This window comes from Stegostoma tigrinum, chromosome 3 (assembly GCF_030684315.1).
Source record: "Stegostoma tigrinum isolate sSteTig4 chromosome 3, sSteTig4.hap1, whole genome shotgun sequence".
NCBI classification, from domain to species: Eukaryota; Metazoa; Chordata; class Chondrichthyes; order Orectolobiformes; family Stegostomatidae; genus Stegostoma; species Stegostoma tigrinum.
Window position 1 is genome coordinate 80855651 of NC_081356.1, and position 22443 is coordinate 80878093.

Genomic DNA, 22443 nt, shown 5'->3' on the forward strand with positions numbered 1-22443 from the left:
GCTGTTAGACAATTAAACAAGAATCTAGACTGGATGGTCTATTGCAGTTCAAGAACAGGCCGTTCACAACCTTTACATGGACTATCAGAGATGAGGGCTTACCCCCACTATTCACAACCCATACATTAAGAAAACATAACCGACAAGGTTCCATAAAGATTCAGTCCTCAATAATGGCCAAATCCAGCATATTGCTGTAGAAGACAATGTTGAGGCATTTGCAAATGTTAGTGTACTATCGCTGCATTACAAATATCGGTCTCGGGTTGATATCGAATGAATACCTAAATTAAGAAATGGCTAGACACACTACAAAGGAGTATAGGCCATGGGTCCTGACACACTGCTGGCTGCAGAAAGACATCCTGTGATCCACAAATAGCATTTCTAAACCTAGTAAAAGTTAACAACATGGAAAATTGTGCTGGTATTTCCTGTCCATGAACTGTGTGCCTCAATAACTACCACCCACTGGTCATGACCTCCACAACTATGAAGTGCTTTGAGAGCTTCGTCATGGCGCACTCCAAGTCAACTCCAGCCTACCAAACTGCCTTGATGTTTTGCAATTCATCTACCAAGGCAATAGCTCCAAAGAAGATGCTGTCTCCCTAGCCCTAAACTCATCCCTGGAACATCTGGACAACAAGGATATCTACTTATTGACATCAGTTCCATCTTCAACACAATTCAACTCATCTCTAAACTACAAGACCAAGGTCTCGGCTCCCCGCTGTGACTGGGTCCTCAACTTCCTGGCCCATAGACCACAATTAGTAAGAATAGGCGACAAAACCACGTCCACACCGATGGTCTGCAAGGTTGCGTACTCAGTCCCCTACTGTACTCTTCATACTCTGATGACTGTGTGGCTAAATTCCACCACAACTCCACTTAAGTTTGCTGACGACACTATCGTTTTACATCGGATCTCACATAAAAATGAAACATAATACAGGAAAAAGATGGAGTGCTTAGTGGCATGCCCAGCTATCGGGAGGATATTATTAAGCTGGAGAGGGTTAAAACAGGCTTACCAGGATATTGCTGGTTAAGGAAGTTTTGAATTATAAAGAAAGGTTGGATAGGCTGGGATGTTTTTCCACTGGAGAATAGGAGGTTAAGATGTAACCTTATGAAAATTTATAAAAATGAAGGGGGATAGAGAGAGTTGATGGTAGTGGTCTTTTACCTAGGGTGGGGTATTTCAAGACTACAGGGCACATTTTTAAATGAGAAGAGAGAGATTTAACAAAGACATGAAGGGAAAATTGCTGACACACAAGGTGGTTCATATGTAAAATGAACTTCCAGAGGAAATGGTGGATGTGGGTTATAATTACAACATGTAAAAGACATCTGAAGAAGTACATGAATAACAAAAGTTTGGGGGGACATGGGCCAGGAGCACGCAGGTGAGACTAGTTTATTTAGGATCACGGTTGGTACGGATTGGTTGGATGAAAGGTCTGTTTCTGTGCTGTGTGGCTCTGTGGTGTAAAAACAATCTCTCGATCAACATCAGCAAAATGAAGGAGCTGGTCATTGACTTCAGGAAGCAAAGTGGAGGATATCAGTGGTGCTGGGGTGGAGATGGTCCACAGCGTCAAGATCCTGGTAGTGTTGATTATCAGCAACCTACCCTGGTCCATCCACATTGTGCTTTCTTAACCGTTGCATCAATATCTCCATTTCCTCAGAAGAATAAGGAAATTCAGCATGTCTGCAAGGACTCTTACCAATTTTTATAGATACACCAAAGAATCCCATCTGGAAGCATCATGGTGTGGTATGGCAAATGTTCTCGCCAAGCCCAGAAGAAACTACAGTTATGGATACAGCACAATTCATCATGCAAAACCAACCTTCCATCTATTGTCTCCACTGCCTCAGGAAAGCAACCAACATTATCAAAGACCCCTTCCAAACCTCTTCCATTGGGCAGAAGGGGTAACAGTTTGAATACACGAACAAAAAAGATTCAAGAACAGTTTCTTCCCTGCTGTTATCACACTTTTGAACAGATCTCTCAAATGTTAATTCTGATCTCTTTCTTACTGTCTCTGCACATTGTGTGGCTGTAACACTATTCTGCACTGTTCTGCTACCCTGATGCACTTTGTATGTTATGATCTGCCTGTTCAGCATGCAAAACAACACTTTTCGCTGCATCTTGGTACATGTGACAACAATAAAATCAATTAAATCAATGCTGATCAACTGCAATGTGGATAAGTGCCAACTCCATAGACTTTCAATCACCTGCAAAGTGATGAAGAGGTCTCTGACAACGCTATACAACATCACTTACTCACCAAAAATCTGCACATCAATGTTCAGTCGAGGTTTAACCATGACAACTCATTTCCTGACCTCGTTACAGCTAGGTCCAAACATGATCAGAAGAGCTGGATTCTTGAGTTGAAGCAGACTGTCTACCCTTGACATCAAGACAGCACTGTATTTACAATGAACAGTGCCTGCAAAATTGATATCAAATGGGAATCAAGGAAAAATATTCTGCTAATTGGACTCAGACTTTCCACAAAGGAAGATGGTTATGGTTGTTAAACAGCAATCATAAGAGGCCCAGGATGTCACAGCCAGGATTCGTCAGAGTTGTCTCCATGGTCAAATCACATTTAGTTGCTACAATGATATTCCTTTCGATAGAAGCCTGAAGAACAGATATTCACTGATGATGGCTGTACCATGTACAACTCCTCTGATGCTGAGGAATTCTGGGACATGTCAAAAAATAAACCTGAACAGCAGTCAGGCATGGGTTGGCACAGGACAAGTAACAGTCAAGTCACCCAAGTAGCAGGTAGTGAGCATCTTCATACCAGTTCCCTTTGAAATTCAACTCCATTACAATCAACATATCTGCCATGTTCAACGTGTTGGAAAGGGTTTACCATTGACCAGAAACTGAACTAGACCAACCATACAAATAATCTGGTGACAGAAGTGGTCAACTAATGTGGCTCCACTTTACAAGTAAGTTGGGAGAGATAGACCAGGGTTAATACAGCAGCAAGACTCACACAGTGGTAATTCTTCAGGGAATAACTCTCCTTGTGACTCCTCAAAGCATGTGCACCATCTAAAAGGCTCAAGTCAGAGTGGATGGAATGTTCTTGACTTGCCAGGAAGGTGTGCAGCTCAACCTCTCAAGACACTCTACATCATCCAGTTGGTTCACAAACATCCATCCAACTCCTTCAACATTCACTCCTTACATCACCGGGACACAGTAAAAACAGTTTTAGAACATATAATATGCACCACAGCTTTCCAAAAGTCCCTAAACTGCAACCTTCTGATTTCAGCTCAACACCACATTCTTGAGGACGATTAATGATGGCCTTGTCAATGACGTTCACACCCCGTGAATGAATAAATAAAACACAACTGACGACAACTGACTGGTTGGCAAAACTATTGCAAAATAATTGAGTGGGGGCATTCAAAAAGGTAGTGGGGAGACTATTATCCCAATATATTCCATTTAGAGTGAAATGCAGGATCAACAAACTCAGAGAAACCTGGTATCTAGGAATGTTTGGAACTGGATAAAAACAGAGAGAGATGTATAGGTATGGGAAGCAAAACTACAGAGGCCGAAGTGCAGGGGGACTAGAAAAAGCAAATTGGAGAACAAAGAGTAGGCACGAAAGAAATGCTGGCAGGCAAGATTAGAGATAATTCCAAGACATTCTATGAGTAAAGGAGAGTAACCAGGGAAAGAATGGGCCCATTCAGGATCCAGAAGCAAAATTTACAAGAGGAGTCAGAGAACAAAGGTAGTGTTAACCCTATTTTTATTCAGAAGTAGTACAGAATTTGAGAAGATGGACACTATGAACTCAAGAGCTGACTGACATAAATAGCTAGGAAGTATTAAAAAGGTTTTTGAAGGTTTAAAGTGGGCAAATCCCCAAGTCCAAATTAATTATTACCGTTCAAAGTTGAGCAAAGAAATAACAGGTGCCCTGACCCAAATTTTTAAATTGTTTCTAGTCACAGGGAAGGTGCCAGACTGCTGCAGAACAGTTAATGTGGATCCATTTTACAAGTAGGGTGGCAGAGATAGACCAGGGAATTATAGAGCAGCGAGACTCACACAGTGGTAGGGAAACTATTGGAGAAAATAATGAGGTAGAAAATAAATCTCTATTAAAAAAGGGTTTGATCAGAGAGAGTCAGCACAGTTTTGTCAGGAGGAGGAGGTCATGCCTACCAAATCTGGTGGAAGTTTGACAGGAGGTAACCACGTAGGCAGATGAAGGTAAGGCAGCTGATTTCAGCAAGCTCTTTTACAAGGTCCCACATGTGAAACTGATAAAGAAGGTAAAAGCTTATGGGATCCAGGTAACTTGGCAAGTTGGATTCAAAACTGACTCAGTGAAAAGAGACAAAGGATAGTAGTAGAATGCTGTTTGTGTGACTAAGTCCAGTGTGAAGTGGTGAATCATATAGATGAGTGCTGGGTCCCTAACTGTGGCAAAATTCATAATGATGTAGATGAGAGATGCTGCCAAACTTGAAAGGGCTCAGAAAAGATTTAAGGATATTGCCAGGATTGCAGTGTTTGAGCTACAGGGAAAGGCTGAATAGGCTGGGGCTATTTTCCCTGAAGAGTCGGAGGCTGAGGGGTGATTTTATACAAGTTTACAAAATCTTGGGGGCATAGATAGGGTAATAGTCAAGATATTTTCCCCAGGATAAGAGAATCTAAAGCTCGAGGGCATAGGTTTAACCTGAGAGGGGAAAGATTTAATATGGATCCAAGAGGCAATATTTTCACAGAAAGGGTGAGTGTATGGAAGTGGTTAGTACAATCACAGCATTTAAAAGGTTTCTTGATGTTTTATGACTGGGAAGGGGCGAGAGGGATACAGGCCAAATGGGACTAGATTAATGGAGAAAATCTGTTCGGAATTGACGAGTTGAACCGAAGGGTCTGTTTCCCTGCTGTATATCTCTAAGACCCTATGAGAAGGGGGAAAGGATGTGTGTGTGATAATAAAGGAGTGAGTGGATGACAGAAAGATTGGCTGGTGGTTGACACTGAGGAGGAAGATCTTAGGTTACAGGACAGTATGAGTGGATCGGTCAGATGGGCAGATCAGTGGCAGATAGAATTTAACCCTGATAAACGTGAAGTAATGTACTTTGGAAGGAGGAACAAGATGACAGAATACTCAATGAATGACAAGATACCAGAAAGCTCAGATGAACGGAGGGATCTTGGATGCTTAAGCACAGATCTTTGGTTGGCAGAACAGGTTAGTACTTAAGGCAGTATATGGGAGGTTTGCCTTTTTCAAATCAAGATATAACAGCAAGGCTGTCATGTTGCAGCTGCACAAAAAAGAAACTTTGGTTAGGCCACCATTGGAGTAGTCTGTGCAGTTCTTGTCATCGTATTATAAAAAAGAATGCGATTGCACTGGAGGGAGGGCAGAGGTGATTCACCAAGATGTTGCTTGGGATGAAACAATTTAGCTAAGAAAGGAGGCTTGATAAGCTCTAGTTGTTTTCTTTAGAGCAGAGAAGGCCAAGAGAAACTTGATAGAGGTGTATAAGATTAATAGGGGCAATGAAAAAAAAATGGATAGGAAGCAGATGCTCCGCTCAGTCGAAGGGTCAAAAACAAGGAGGCATAATTTTAAGATGAAAGGCAGGAGGTTTGAGCATTTGAGGTTTTTTCCCCCCACTTCAGCCAGAGGGTGGTGGGAAGCATGGAATGCACTAGCTTGCAAGGATCGTAGTTTGGGCGGGGGGGGGGGTAAACCTCATAACCTTTAAAAAGGATTTGAGCGTTTGCAGGATTATAACATCCAAGGTACCCATGGGTCTACTGCAGCAAAGTAGGGCGACTGATCATGTTTTTCACAGTCTAGTCCCTAAGGGCTCTTCCATACTGATTCAATGGTCTGATTCAGGAGAGTGATGGCTTAGTGGTATCATCGCTCAACTGTTAATCTAGAGACCCAGACAATGTTCTGGAGACCTGGGTTCAAATCCCGCCACGGCAGATGGTAGAATTTGCATTCAATAAATATCTGGAACTAACAGTCTAATGATGACCGTGAATCCATTGTCGGTTGCCAGAAAAACCCGTCTGGTTCACTCATGTCCTTCAGGGAAAGAAACTGCCATCCTTACCTGGTCTGGCCTACATGTGACTCCAGGCCCACAGCAATGTGGTTGACTCTGAACTGCCCTCTGGGCAATTAGGGATGGGCAATAAATGCTGCCTAGCCAGCAATACCCTCATCCCGTGAATTAATAAAGAAAAAAAACTTAGACAATTAAATTAAGAAAGACAAAGATAAGAAGGATTGATTACACAGGCAAGTGATTGATTATTAGGACAACAATCCAGTCTGCGTCCAAATGCAGTCATGACAATATAAAGATGTTGCATGCTTGCCTTCTTTCTGCTTGGTCCTATATTCCAGTATTTCCCTTTACACAAAAAAAGTTTCCAGATTGATACAATCATCTTTTGCATGAGCTTCAAGCAAAACAAACTCCAAAACCATGAACCAAATCTACTATTCATCTCCTTTTTAATTCGTTCGCATCAAGACAGGAAAGACCAGCTCTACCACTCTCTCATCTTGTTCACACTCGTGCATCTTTCCAAGTTTTCAACCAACTAGCTTCATGACTTCTGTGATGAGTCAGTAACACGAACACAAATCAAATAGACAGAACTCAAATTTCTAATCATACTGGATGTTCCAGAGTGGTCAACTTCACTGCCAAATACTGAGTTATGTGCAAACTTCATCAGCATTACACAACTTGAGACATGGAGCAGACTAACATGAATTCAGGAAATTTGCTATCAAATCTTCTCGAAAAAGGGTGGGAACCAGAATACTTCGCTACACTCATTTTGGCAAGGTTCTCTGTTGAGAGTCACAACCGATTAATATTGATGAATTTTTCCAAACAAAACATAACTGACCAGAGTCTTAATTTGTTACAGCTAATGCTAGAATAGCTGCAGACATCATTACACTGCTGCTATAGTGCAACTTTTCAATACTTACAGCTGTGATTTGATTCACCTATATTTTCAAACATCTTAAAATAAACAATAGAATTCTCTACATTTACATGCCTTAATACCAAAGGAATGAAGGGTAGTCAGCAAGCTTCCTTCTCACCGTCTCAAATCCCAGCCTAACATATTCTGCTGTGTAAACGTATATCAAATCAATTGTAAAATAACTTAATGCCTTCATGCAATCTCAGATTGATCAATCCCATAGTCGATTCAAAGTGACAACTTTGCTGTGGGGAGGCTGAAGGTATTTTTGCCATTTACAGAAGTGCATACACAATTCTTAGCAAGGGCCAAATGTCTCACAAGAACACAAAAAATTCTTAATGACAAAAATCAAGTCTTACATTCAAACATGTACAGTATTTGGCCATTTAGAGGAGCAAAGCAGTACGTTAAACACACACAGTATGGCTTTAAAACAAGTGTCAAATGAATTATCTAGAATATTTCTTACAATGCAAGAATCATTTCTTCCTGCATCTTCTGCAGAGAATCTAGCAGTAAAGGAAGCGCTTTATCATAATACTGTTCCTGGTGTAGTTGGGCCCCCTTCACTGCCAACACATACTGGTTATGCAAATTATGAAGTTTCATGGTGGCCTTGTCAAATCTGTCTTTGGCTTTTTCTGTCTCTTTGCCTGTAGGAGGAAAGAACAAAAATGGAAACTTCAGAAATTCAACCTTTGTTACAAAGGAAATAAGCCTGCCATTTTCTGCAACATTCGTTTGTAATGACTCAGTCTAAACCAATTCCAGGATTACAATTCTAAGTGAAACAACTCCCAACCCTAAATGTTACTAGTTTAATTTGTGGTTTTCAAAAGGAGACAGATTTTTGTTGGCCAAAAAATATCCTGACAAAGGTGATGTATGAAGTGTGGTGACTGACCAGTCATGGCTTCAGTGAATAGCAGAACAAGCTCATGGGTCCAGATGGCTTGCTCTGTTGCTGCACTCCAAAGTCTTCTCAGATTCTAAGTAATCTATTGGATAATATGCATTTATTCCTTTGGTGATCTTGTCAAAAGAATTCTAGATTTAAGGTCAATGGTTATTTGCTTTCAAAGCCTACGTTCTCTGATCTGCTCCATTCAATTGAAGGACAATCATATTGAAATGATTGTCAGTTTCTGCTGAAGTGCCCCAAGAAGACAGAGAATGATCCAAAAGATAATAACATCCTGTGACATTTTGGTATTAACTTGCCTTTTGAAAGAGCTTCTTTATATTTTTCCTTGGCGGTGGAGGCTTCTTTAGCTAGTTGTCTATAGGCAGACTTCAGCTTTTCAAGTTCGGTCTTCGTTACCTGAATATAAGTATTGAAAGGTTTTTATCAAAGTGCTGCTGTAAATATAGTGTTCATTTCCAAAGGGAAGCTGGGATCAAGGATAACAAATAGCATTTCTATTTAGGCACAAGTATAATGTGATGCACATAGCCAGAGTGAGGAGGACTTTTGACATCAGGTTACAAAGTTCACTGTAAGTATCATTGACACTGGAGGCTCTGTGGTCAGCAGAGAGAAAAGATTGCTTAGGCTTGCAGCTACCATTGCTGGATGGGAGACAGATACGATCTCTAGTCAGTCACATTGCAGTCATCTAAGGATTCCAGGTTATTTGTTCTAACAAGATCAGGGGAGAGAGTTGCACACATTTAAAAGAAAACAGAAAATAGTGCATGAAAACAGTAACTGAAAACAGTAGCATCTGTGAAAAGAGCATAGAAAGCCCGCTGGAAGCCAGGAGCAACTATAGACTGCTTGCTGACTGTAAGTCCACGGTGAGAGTAATGGGAAAAAAAAATGTTCAGTCAATGGTGCTTTCAGTCATTTGCTTCATTAAAAGACTTAGATTTAGTGGGAGAATAGTTAGTGACACAGTCCAAAATACAGAGTGAGCGAGCAAAATCACACTTGATAGCTCAAACAACCCATGAAAAATCAAGGATAACAAATAACAAAAACAGTCACCCCATAGGTGCAAGTGACAAAAGATGGTGCATTACTCCACCAACCATGAGCTGTTAATCTCTCTTAATTACTGAGAGGCTCACTAGTGAGTCGAGGGAAGAGATTTCGGCACCTGTGTCAATGATCTTTGTGCCCTCACCGTCTACTGTAGTAGTACCAGATGATTAGAGGGTGGCAAATATTATTCCCTTGTTCAAGGAAGGGAATAGGGATAACCCTGGGAACTATAGACCAGACAGTCTTACTTCTGTGGTGAACAAATGATTGGACGAGATTCAGAATGAGAGCATTTTTGATTATTTGGAAAAGGTATCGTCAGCATGGCTTTGAGGGGGGCAGGTCACGCCTTACAAGCCTTATTGAATTCTTTGAGGGGATGACAAAATACATTGATGAAGGTCAAGCAGTGGATGCGGTGTATATAGGTTTTAGCAAGGCATTTGATAAGGTTCCCCATGGAAGGCTCATTCAGAAAGTGAGGAGGCATGAGACTCAGGGAAATTTGGCTGTCTGGATACAGAATTGTCTGTCCAATAGAAGAAAGAGGGTGGTAGTAGATGGAAAGTATTCAGCCTGGAGTTCGGTGACTGGTGGTGTTCCGCAGGGATCTGTTCTGGGAGCCCTGTTCTTTGTGATCTTTATAAATGACTTGGATGAGAAAGTGGAAGGGTGGACTACTAAGTTTGTCGACGACACCAAGGTTGGTGGAGTGGTGAATAGCATGGTGGGTTGTTGTGGGTTGCAGCGGGACACTGATAGGATGCAGAGCTGGGCAAAGAAGTGGCAGATGGAATTCAACCTGGAAAAGTGTGAAGTGATTTATTTTGGAAGGTCGAATTGGAATGCTGAATATAGGGTAAATGGAGGATTCTTGACAGTGTGGAGGAAGAGAGAGATCTTGGGGTCCATGTCCACAGAGCCCTCAAAAGTTGCTACCCAAGTTGATAGGGTTGTTAAGGCATATGGTGTATTGGCTTTCATTGGCAGTTGGATATAAAAGCCGTGAGGTTATACTGCAGGTCTATAAAACTCTGGTTAGACCACAGTTGGAATATTGAGTTCTGGTCACCTCAATGTAGTAAGTATGTGGAAGCTTTAGAGAAGTTGCAGAGGAGATTTACCACGATGCTGCCTGGAGTGGAAGGCAGGTTTTATGAAGAAAGGTTGAGGTAGCTAGGGCTTTTCTCTTTGGGGCAAAAGAAGGATGAGAGGAGCCTTGATAGAGGTATACAAGATGATGAGAGGCATAGACAGAGTGGATATCCAGAGACTTTTTCCCAGGGCAGAAATGACTATTATTAGGGGGCATAATTTTAAAGGTTTTTAGAGGAAGGTATAGGGAGATGTCGGAGGTAGGTTCTTTACACACAAAGTGGTGGGTGCGTGGCATGTTCTGCCAGTAGTGGTAGTGGAGTCAGATACATTAAAGGATATTTAAGAGACCCTTGGAGAGGCACATGGATGATTGCATAATGTAGGGTATGCAGAGTAGTTAGATCTTAAGAGTAGGATAATAGGTCAGCACAACATTGTAGGCTGAAGGGCCTGTACTGTGCTGTTCCATGTTCACTGTTTTATGTTCTAAAAGATGAGCAGACATTTCTTGAGAAACTCAGCCAATCTAGCAGCATCTGTGGCAAGAAAGACCAAGCCAACATTTTGAGTCAAGCAGCCCTCTGTCAGAACCAAAAACGATGACAAGGTGTGGAGAACTGGGAGCACAAGGAAGAGAGGGGTTAAAAAGGATCCGGGGTGCCAAGAGAGAAACAGAAAAGCAGGAAACAGTCAAAGGGATTACCCATAGCAAATCTAGGAGTAAATAAACACTGCGTAGTCGCTAACAGGTACTGTGATGAGTTGAAAATGAGTTAACTGTGCTGGAAGCAAACAAAATCCTTGTCTTGTGGTCTGAACTTGACTTAAAAAGTTTTATGTAGAGATTCTCAGACAATTGACTTTTGGAAGTCAACATCCTAACAGGTTTGCCAGCATGCACTTTAAATGAAAGTATCAAAAGGGAAAGAAACTTGAAATTACCAGAAAAAATAAACTAAAAGAATGTTGGGGATTCCATTTGCTTGCAATTAATTTTGGCAGGTGCTGCAGCTGGGAGGAATTTGACCCCGTGTACAAACCACTGAGATACAGAACTGGAAGTAATACCAACCACCTCAGCAAACCAACGCATGTAAATAACAAGCGGACAAAACACCAATGCTTCACCAGAGCCACACTCTGATATATTACCTAGCAGGGTGACAAAATGTTTGCAACTAAACCCACTGGCTTAGCGAGCATTTCTACAAATACTTTAAATATTTACGGGCACAACACCCTCAAAATGGCCCACAGATGGGAAACAAATGCCATCCAGGTGAGCATGACCCACAAACAACTGTACTTCCCGCACAAATGCCTCAGAAAGCAGGGACTAGCACAAAGCTTAAAGCATAAACCACCTGCCAACAATCCACAGGACAGCTGAACAGAATGGCTGCAGAATGATAAGGGTTATGATCAACAATGCCCACAACTGCCTCCACAATTATGAACGTGAAATTGTGCACCAAAAAAAAAATGCTGTACCCCAATGCAACCAACCAGGAACGGATATCCACACTGGAACAAGCCATCAGCATACAAAAACAAAAAGACCAGAACAAAGAAAACAATAGCCCTTCAAGAAAAACGGTTCAAAAAAAAAATCACCCACACCAACGACACAGATTCATAGATTAAAAACATCTCGGACCAACCACTTACAGACACGGAGAAAACTCCTGGTATATGGACTGAGTTGTAACTACAGAGAAGCTAAACAGACCAAATTCCTGGTTGCGCTGGAATTGACACCAAAGAACAGTAGGCTCATAGAAGAAGTACAACAGACGACAATCCCAACAATGAGCAGTGAGCAAGAAAAAAGGAAACTGGAGCACATTCAACAGAAATAAAAAAGAGGAAAGCTCTGGAAAGACTCAAGACAGACAGGAACATTGTAATCTTACCAGACGCATGACAGTAATCCTCAATACATCAAGAAAGCTAATGTCACAACTAGCAAATACCGACATCAACGGACCCAACAGCACAGGTAGGGAAATGGATTACAACGACCCTAAAGAAATTACACAACTCAGGAGACATCAGTAAGACAGACTACCAAAAAAATGAAGCCAGGGAATCTAACACACCCTGACGCCACAGGCTCCCTAGGGTACACGAATGGGTGTGTGTGCGCGCGCGCGCGCGTCTCAGACCCACTAGCTCACCACCAGGCACACCAACATATATAGACTGGCCGAAAAACTACAACAGGGACTGAAGTATTCAGTGGGCAGCACTACCCATTCCATCCACTCATCATCATCATCATCAAGGACACCAGGATAGAAGAGGACAAGATGATGCTATTCTTCAACATAACAGCACTATTTACATCCATAAACAATCGACCTAGCCAAATACAATTGCCACACTGCTGGACAAATCAAGTAGGCAGGCAACCCAGGACACCAACATCAGTAAGGACACTTGCACGAAACTCCTACGTCACAACTTCACCTCACAACCCACTTCACCTTCAACAACAGCATACATAAATAAATCAACGGAACATCAATGGGATCCTCAATATCAGGGCTGGTTGCAGAAGCAGTAATACAAAGATTAGAATGCACAGCACTCCCCAATGCACAACCCAAAAACTTTGGGTCCGGTAGGTAGAAGACACCTTTTTGTGATTATTAAAATGTGCAAAACTAAAGGAAATCCACTGACACAAACAATACCGTTACTGGGATAAAATTCATGCAAGAAGTAGGGAACAACAAGTGAGTACCCTTCCTGGGCACAAATGGTAGAATGCAAAAACAACAGGAAAACTCCAGACTAGCATAGATAGAAAGACCACGTATATGGACTAGATACTCAATTATACTAACAACCACCCCAACACCCACAAATGGAACTGCATCAGGACACTACTTAAGCGAGCCACAACACATACAGCAACCAGGAACAATGCAATAGCAGAATAGGTACGGAGTCTTCAAAAGGAATGGATAGCCAAAAAGCACGATCCACCGTTACCTCAGAGGCAGTCCTCAACAGGAAGACACAACACAACCAAACTTGCTAATCACCCAAATACACATTAAGGACATTTCAGATATGACCACAAAGCCATTCAGACACCTAAGTATCAAAAGTAGCCCACATGTCAACAAACACCTTATGATAGCTACTGATGAACGTAAAGGATCCTGTACAAAACTAGCAAAACCAGTGTAACATACAAAATACGATGCAAGCACCATGAGAAACACTACATAGGCCAAAGCAGGAGAAAACTGACAACACAGATACACGAACACCAAGAGACACAGCCAATTCTGACCTGTCTCACTACATATGAACAACAAGGTACACAAATTTGCTTAGCAAGCAAAAATTTATCTAGCCTGCCTTAAACACATTCAGTGAGGTAGCTTCAACTGCTTCACTGGGCAGGGAATTCCACAGATTCACAACCCTTTGGGTGCAGCAGTTCCTCCTCACCTCAGTCCTACGTCTACTTCCCTCTATTTTGAGGTGATGCCTTCTAGTCCTAGTTTCACCTGCTAGCGGAAACAACCTCCCTGCCTCCACTTTATCTATTCCCTTCGAAATCTTGTAAAGATCCCCCCCCCTCATTCTTCTGAATTCCAATGCGTATAATCCCAATCTACTCAGTCTCTCCTCATAATCCAACCCTCTCAACTCTGGAATCAACCGAGTGAATCTCCTCCGCACCCCCTCCAGTGCTAGTATATCTCTTCAAGTAAGGAGACCACAACTGCATATAGTACTCCAGGTGTGGCCTCATCAGGACCCTATACTGCTGCACCATAGCCTCCCTGGTGTTTAAACTCCTTGAGCAATGGCAGACAAAATTCTATTTGCCTTTTTTAATTACCTGCTGCACCTACAATCCTACTTTTAGCGATTCATGCACAAGGACACCCAAGTCCCCCTGTACAGCAGCGTGCTGCAGTTTTTTACCATTTAAAACATAGTCCATGTTGCTGTTATTCCTACGAAAATGGATGACCTCACGCTTATCAACATTATACTCCATCTGCCAGACCTTTGCCCACTCATTTAGACTACCTATATCCCTCTGCAGACTGTGTCTTCTGCTCACTTTGCTCTACCACTCACCTTAGTGTCATCTGCAAATTTTGACACACCACATTTAGTCCCCAACTCCAAATCATCTATGTAAATTGTAAACAAATTTTTGATCACCACACTGAAAAAAAGGGTGGTGAAGTGCTCCTTGAAGGGGTACAAAATAGTTCCAGAAATGAGGAAACATAGCTGCAAAACATTTGCTTGTAGAAACAAAGGATTGTATTCATTGGAGCAAAAGAGCTGGAAGGAAGGGAGCTCCGATTGAGGTATACAGATTTAGGTAGTTATCAAGAGAAAAGCTGTCAACATGAGCTCAAAGGACTACAAGTCAAATTTCATGCTTTGGGCAAAGATTGGTTGCAGTAAGTGGTAATTACTTCAAATATGCTGGCCACAACCACATGACCACATGACCACAAACTTGCAGAACTATGGGCATACCGTGAAGAAATGGCACTGACTAACTTGCACTATTGGGATCTGACACAGCCTTGATTGACTTCCGTCCGTGCTATACTGACTACATGACCGAAAAGAACAACAGTATGCATTTACATAACACAAAACAAGCAAAAACTAAGAACAGGTCAAAATTGGCAAAGTATACATCAGCTTGCTATAATGCTGGAAACCTGTGCACAGGAGGCAGCCATCATTAGTATCTCTTCATTCACATTCAAGTACTATTTCTCAGCATCATTCCAAACAAAAGCAATGAAAGATTAATTCTTAACATGCTAAGAGCAGGCTATTACAGATTCAATGCTGCAATTGGTTCCACCAGAACCACTTGGTTTTAGGACTCATTGCAGACTTGATCCAGGTAAGGATTCGACAAGTGAATACTATAAGCAGCATTGGAATGGACAAGACAAGACTGGCATTAAAAAATAAGAACACAAAGAAACCAACTTAAAATTTCGTAGGGGGTCAAAAGAGGACTACAAAGAAACTTCAGAAAAGATTTATTACATAGATGCTAGAATGGCTCTGTATAGTTTTCTCAAAAATCAAAGTCAATCCCAGATGACTTGACAGAGCAGTCAAGCTATACCTTTTTATGTTGATGTGATACCAAAAATTTACTTTCTGATGTTCAGTACAGAAAGATGAACTTAGCGTTGCATCCTATTTCTCAGCAGTTAAAAATTATGTTACACACATCATCAATTTGACCGACATGAAACCCATCATCACGCAACAGTAAATTCATATTGGGCAATCACAAAGTTAACTACATCCTTCCTGGTTCACTCCAAGAGCCACTAACCCTACTGCAAGTCTACTTGTCTCAGGTCATTGATTCTTGCTGTGAATTTGCATCTTAGTGAAAATCATTATTTTCAAAGCAATATTAATGCTCAAGTCAACTTAGTCCTGCCTAGCCTGACGAGTCAATCGTTTCACATTGTAAATAACGTGAAAGAACAGACAATTAGCAACACTACTGTAACAATTTTCAATGCAATTTGTTTGATAAATCAAGATTATTAACAATCTGATACAACTAGATATAATGGTCAGGAACGGAATGGGCTGAAGACGGAGCATTTTGCCAATGTTAAACTGTAGCAAATTTCAACTCACTGCATGTCAAATAAACAGTCTGACAATTTTATTAGCAGCAGTAGGGTCAAGCCAGATGATGGGCAAGGCCAATGAGCATGTCCAAGTGGAATACATGCCCTTGCCAAAGGTAACATACAAATGAATGAGAAACAGAGAGAGGTGTTGAAGGGCTCGTGAGTATATGGTGCAGGAACAATGCGTGATGAGCTTGCAAAACACAGTTCACATAAAAAAAACACTATCACTTGATCCCATCTGGCCCACCCCTAAAACCAATGCTCCCACATTTTCTCTCATCTTCCATTATGCCATCTCTGAACACACCTTATTTCTCAAACTCACCTCTTACTCCCTTGGCTGTCTTCCCCTCAAATGTTAAATCCTCATACTTCCTTTCTTGCCCCAAACCCAACACCATAAATGGTTCAATCTGAAGTATTGCCTCTCATGCTGGCAAAAATATAAATGTGATCACCCCTCAAACAACTCACCCTTGAAGCTTGTCTACATGGTAGATTAATTAGTAAAGTTAGATCACATGTGATTCAGGGAGAGCTTGTCAGTTGGATACAAAATTGCCCTACTTGTGGAAGGTTGTTTTTCAGAGGCCTGTGACCAGCAGCGTTCCACAGTGATCAGTGATTGGTCAATTTTTGTTTGTCACTTATGTCATCCATTTAGATAAGGATTTAGGACGCAGGGTTAGCAAGTTTGCAGATGACACCAAAGTTGGTGGTGTACTTGAAGGGGGTTATCTAAGGCATAGTGAAGAAGAAGGTTATTTAAGATTACAAAGTGACCTTGATCAATGGGGCCAAGCAGTGGCAGGTACAGTTTAATTCAGACAAATGAGAGGTATTGCATTTTGCTATATGAACAAGTTGGGGGGGACCTATATTGAAATTCGTAGGGCCCTGGGGTAGTGTTGAAGACAGACCTATGGGTTCAGGTACATAATTCATTGAAACTGATGCTGCAGGTAGACAACTTAGTCATGAACACGTTTAGCATGCTTTCCTTCATTGCTCAGACCAAAGAGTATAGGAATTGGGACATCATGTTGTTGTCCTCTTTGATCCCCTAGGAAACTGGTGAGGTCACTTTTGGAGCAGTGTACAGTTCTGGTCACCCAACTATAGGAGGGATATTATTAAAAATTGGACAGGGTTCAGAAAAGATTTACCAGTATGTTCCGGGACTCAAGGGTTTCAGTCGTAAGGATAGGCTGGGGCTTTTTCATTGGAGCAAAGGAGGTTGAGGGGCTGCCTCATGGAGGTTTAGAAAATCATAAATGGCACAGATAAGATGAATAGCCAAATATCTTGTCCCTCGGGCAAGGGAGTTCATGGGGGGGCATATTTTAAAGTGACAGGAGAAAGATTTAAAAAGGGTTCTAAGTGGCAACCTTTTTTTTACACCGAGGGTAGTTTCTAAGCAGAATGAACTGCTCAATGCGGTGGTAGATGAAGGTACAGTTACAACATTTAAAAGACATTTGGATAGGCACATGAATAGGAAGGGTTTAGAGGGATATTGGCCAAATGCAGGCAAGGGATGAGTTTAGTTTGGGAAACTCAGTTGGCATGGACTAGTGGCTTGTTGGGTCTGTTTTTGTGCTGTACGACTATGACTTTAAGGTCTTGCTATTTATTTTTAAATATGTCTTTACAATTTACTTGTATAATCCATTTTCTCCCTCTTTATAAGCTTTTAAGTCATCCACTACTGGTTCCTAAAAAGAAGTCCCAAACCTCTGGTTTACCAACAGTTTTCACTGCTTTGTATGCTTTAGTTTTTGTGGGTGATTCATCCTTCTCATTCAGTCTCTCTTCTCAACCAAAATAAATTTTTGCTTAGAATTACAAAATATCTGCCTAAATAGGTCACTGTTCATCCATTGACTTTGCTCTTCATCCAGCCCACCCTAGATAACTCTTTTTTTCATACCTCTGTAACTACTCCTATTTAACTACTCCTGTTTAAATACAAAAAACTAAACATGTTCCCAATAGTAGTCTCAGTCAAAACATAGAATTACCTTGCACACTTCAGCTTCCAGTTGTTGTTGCATGCCTTGATAGCTTTTCTTGACTTGCTGCTTATCTTTGATCATCATGGTCAATCTGTACAAGGGTCCTACATTTAGGTCTTCAGCATGCGTTTTCATTATTCTGCTCAACTGTTCTGTCTGATGTACCATACAGGTCCAAGACTTGAAAGCCAAAGTTAAAAAGATCCAAAAGACCAAAAGTGAGCAGGTAAGTCAAAACAGTGTTTTTCAATCAAAGCATCATACTGTCTTGATTATATGAATACATTTCAATTTATTCTTTGCCATTCAGAAACCAGAATTCTATTATCACATGCTCACAACATATGTTAGCATTTAGAAATTACTCCTCCATTTTAATTTCTATCAGTGATGCACTTTTCACTCATGGCATTATATTAATCTGCCAAGAGGCAGGGACATTCTGAATTTAACGCATTCATGCAGTCAAGAAACAAGAATACTAACTTACCTTGGAGACATTACTTAGAGAATCCACAGGAGAAGAAGATGTTTCATGCTTCTCCACTTGCTGGCAAACATTCTGTAGCAAGGATGCATATTCTTTGTCACTCTTAACTCGTAAAGACATAAACTTCCTCAATGTCTCCAAGACTTTAAGCTCAGATTCTTGCAGTTTTAGTAGGGCCTCATGGGAATTCCGAAGGTCACTTCCAAATCCCATATTGACTAAGGCACCAAAATACCCACAGTGCTAAATGCAAATTCACCACTTAACGCTCAAAACATGACCCTTGTTCTGAAAAATAAATAAGACAGTAAAAGATATTATGCAGATTCTGTAACATAAAACATGTCAAGATCAAGTAGGTGTCAACAATCTTATTCTATCATTTCTCAAACCTTTGAAACTCGTGCACCTCTACGTGGATGAGTTTGTCCCAAAATATGTACAACAAATAAATCATTGGAAATTCTTAAAATGATACTGTCCTAAAAACAATGTTTCATGCAATGTTCCACTCCTATTTCCCCGAGCATCCTTGGATGTATCGCATTCAGCCCCAATATTTCTTCAATTATAGTTGGCTCATCGAAGACCCACTCCTCGTCAATTTCAATTTGGTCTGATTTATCTCCTTTCACGATAACTTGCGCAGCATCTTCTTTAATCAAGACAGATGTAAAGTATTCATTTAATACCTGGACCATGTTCTTGTTGCCATGCACAAAATCTCCTGTACCATCTCTTATCTCCCTGATGGCTGTTTTGTTTTCTGACAGTTATGTATCATGATAAAGCAAAAAGTGTATTAAAATAATATACTGTTTAAATTGTGGTCAACACAAGCCTCTAAAATTACACCATGCCTTTAGTTGTGGCTACATGACACCGGTTATGAATTACTGTCAGGTCCCATGCTAACATAAAATCAATGTTGGAGGCTCACTTTAACATTTGAAGTAAAATAGCTTTACTTTAAGGCACAACTGCTTCTTAGATTGGTTTGGCTTTTCAACTTAAGAAGTGTTCTAAAGGGAAATAGCCATTTTCCTGGAATTGAAACAATGTTATTTTGGCTTTTCACATGCATTAGCTAAATTTATTATGCTGCATCTTTAATACATATGTTGTTAATTCAGTTTTATGCATGTGCGCTGCATGGATTTTGTGACAGCATAACTTATACTTTTGTTACTTTTAGTTAATTTGTTCCAGGAAACAGTCACTGTTAAGTCAGTGTCAAATGGCTTATTTCACAAAAACATACTGTCAGACTTTTGAATTAACCAGAACACTTCAAATGTATCACTTAGCTATTGGAATGATATTAATCATTAGAACATGACACCACATATGCTTAAAGCAATCACACAAAATTACCTTGCACACAAAATTAGTTGACAGCTCTTTACAAAAAAAAAGGAAAAGCTACATTGAATACTGTGTTCCTACAAATGACTGATATTTGGGGAACTGGTCAGCAGAGAACAGGAAGTGATATCATAAAGATGACTACCATTTTGTAACTAGACAAAAAAAATGGCACTTATCCATCAACAAATCTGAGATTAATATGTGCTGTTTGCATGTTGGCAAGCCAATCAGAGCTCAGGATTTTGACTAGCACACAGGTTCTACAAACAACCAGTAAGAGAAGATAAGAAAAGCAAAAGAACAAAACAGGAGACAAGTGACCAGTCAGGGAGAAGTCACTAGCTGGTGTCCCAGACTAGATCAACTGAATTCACTGTCTTATTAAGCATTATTCTTTATGATTTACTCAGCAACTTTATGAAACTTGTGAAAACATACATGTATTATTAACCAGCCAGGACCGAAAGGCCTTTAAGAACTTGGTTCATAATTATATTGACTTAAGCCTTACAACTAAAATTAAACAATATAGGCCTTGCAATCCTTTTACTATTTCTATGCCAAACCATGACTTTCTGATTCCTTTGTCAATCTCTTCGCAAACCATTTTTTTGCTTTTCCACTTCCTCACTAAACCTTCTATATTCAGCCCAGTACTTAGTACACTAGATCTGACAGTCATGGACTTGTACGGTCCAACTCACCCATGCCAACTAGGTATCCTAAATTAATTCTGACATCTGTTAGAAGCACACTTGTTTTTTGGTCTCTCGCTCTTTCATTGGGCAGGGGACTTGCACACTAACTTCTTTCTTGACCGTTTGGCAGCCACTCATTCCCACTCTTCCAGCGTACTCTTAAGCTACAAGAGGATCATGCCTATAAACATGCTATCCTTGAAGTTCTCAACTTCATGCAAGCACCACACTGATGCCACCTGCTGCAATGTGCAATGCCGACTATAAATATGGTTATCTAGACTTTCCACATAGCACAGGAAGTGCATTCCAGAAGTCAAAGCAGTCCAGTCATTCCTCTATTTAGTACATTGTTTCTACTAACACAACTCAAAAAATACTATTAGACCTCACTACACTAAGAGTTCTCATTGTTCACGTCCTCTGTTCATATAAATTAAACATTGGGAAGCTAACTGAAAATTTTATATAAATATTTAATGTTTTTAATCTCTCAGTTGCTTCCCAACTCATTACCTAACTTTGGAAAAAGGGAAAACAACAAAACAAAAGCAATATTCATCAAAACCAATAAACTCTCAGCTTTCCTCCACCAAACCCAGAGACTTGGAATGCTGCTAAACTGAAATAGAATTGTGGATGCTGGAATTTTGAAACAAAAAAAAGGAAATTACAACAGGTCTGGTAGCATCCACACAGCACTGTACTTGAAATGTTAACTGAGTTTTCTCTCCACAGATACTGCTGGGCTGCCAAGTTTCTCCAGAAATTTGCATTTCGGAATGCTGCTAAACCAGAATCTGTCAAGGTGAGACAGTAATACGTCACACTTCTAGCCCTCAGTTCCTCTCTTCCCTGGTATTCCTGATATTTTTCAAGGTCTACTCGTGTTACTCCCATACTCTCTCCAGTTATTTTGAAAGTAGTTTAACTCAAGGCTTTCTTGTGATGTCACAGTTGGCATTCACTCTCTTACTTGTGACCCTAACCAACATCATCCCCCTCAAAGTCTCTGCATGGGAAACCTAACCTGCTTCATGCTCAAAGACTCAGAGCATTCAAGAAACTCAGCATGGCCTGTCAAGTGAAACAGGTTTTGAGTTCAATATGAAGTCACGTTGGACACAAAACATGAACACCGTTGCTCTATGTCAAGGTGTTGCCAGATGTGTACAGATTCTGCAGCACTTTGTTTTTATTTCAAAGCTCCAGAACCCACAGTATTTTTGTTGTTATTTCAGTCATCCTTAAAAATGAAGATATCACATCTGTGGTTGGATTTCCATTGAAAAATTTTAATGAAGTTCCTATGATTAGAGATCCAAAACATCTGACATAATTGCAGATTTTTAAAACAAACCACATACCAAAATTCTTGAAAAAAATTTTACAACATTTCAGAAGTTAAATTCTTGAGGATCCTTCCCACCATTAAAGTAATTCAATATTTTAAAGCATGTTCAAATATACTTGCTGCTTACATTTGTGATGTAACTGAATTTTACCACGCTCGGGCCAATTCCTATTTTAATATGTCAAGACCTGAATCCAAGGAAATGTTATCCATATTCAGCAGTAAAACAATGTATATAATTTGACAAATCTCACAAATGGGATTAAATAGGATCAGGATATCCACAGAAAATGCAGAATCAGTTTTGTTGCAGTGCAGAAAATGGCCATACTCCATGTTTTATTGATCATGTTTTCTAACTGTCTTACAAGCTTTAATGATTTGTTGACATATAGACCAAGTGTCTGTACTCCTGCTCATCCTTTAGAATAATGTTTATTTTAGTTTATACTGTCTCATCACATGCATTTCACCAAAATCTCTTACATTGCTCTACAAGGAATTTCATCTTCCACCTATCCGTCCAATCCAATCTGTGGCATTTTGAAGATCCATGCTTTTCTCCTCAAATTTACAATTCTTTCATATTTTCTATCATCTCCAAACTTGAAAACTTTCTCCTGTAATGCATGGTCAAAGTCACTTGTATAAATCAGGAAAAGGGTCCACTACAAACTTTCCGCTGCTTGCAAAATACC

At 40.4% G+C, this 22443-nt stretch overlaps 1 protein-coding gene across 10 annotated transcripts in view; it reads right to left on the reverse strand.

The window, feature by feature from the left end:
- Positions 1 to 22443, reverse strand: part of fer (fer (fps/fes related) tyrosine kinase) — a 277908-nt gene that overhangs the window by 167669 nt on the left and 87796 nt on the right. For all 10 annotated transcript variants that reach the window (XR_007247151.2, XR_007247150.2, XM_048526914.2 and 7 more), the window contains exons 2-5: positions 18326 to 18613; positions 17842 to 18015; positions 8294 to 8393; positions 7542 to 7725 (exon numbers count right to left, since the gene is read on the reverse strand). Coding sequence is in view for 8 of the 10 variants with exons in the window: in XM_048526914.2 (XP_048382871.2) it covers positions 7542 to 7725; positions 8294 to 8393; positions 17842 to 18015; positions 18326 to 18538 (671 nt within the window). In the remaining 2 variants the exon portion in view is untranslated. The remainder of the gene's footprint in view (positions 1 to 7541; positions 7726 to 8293; positions 8394 to 17841; positions 18016 to 18325; positions 18614 to 22443) is intronic.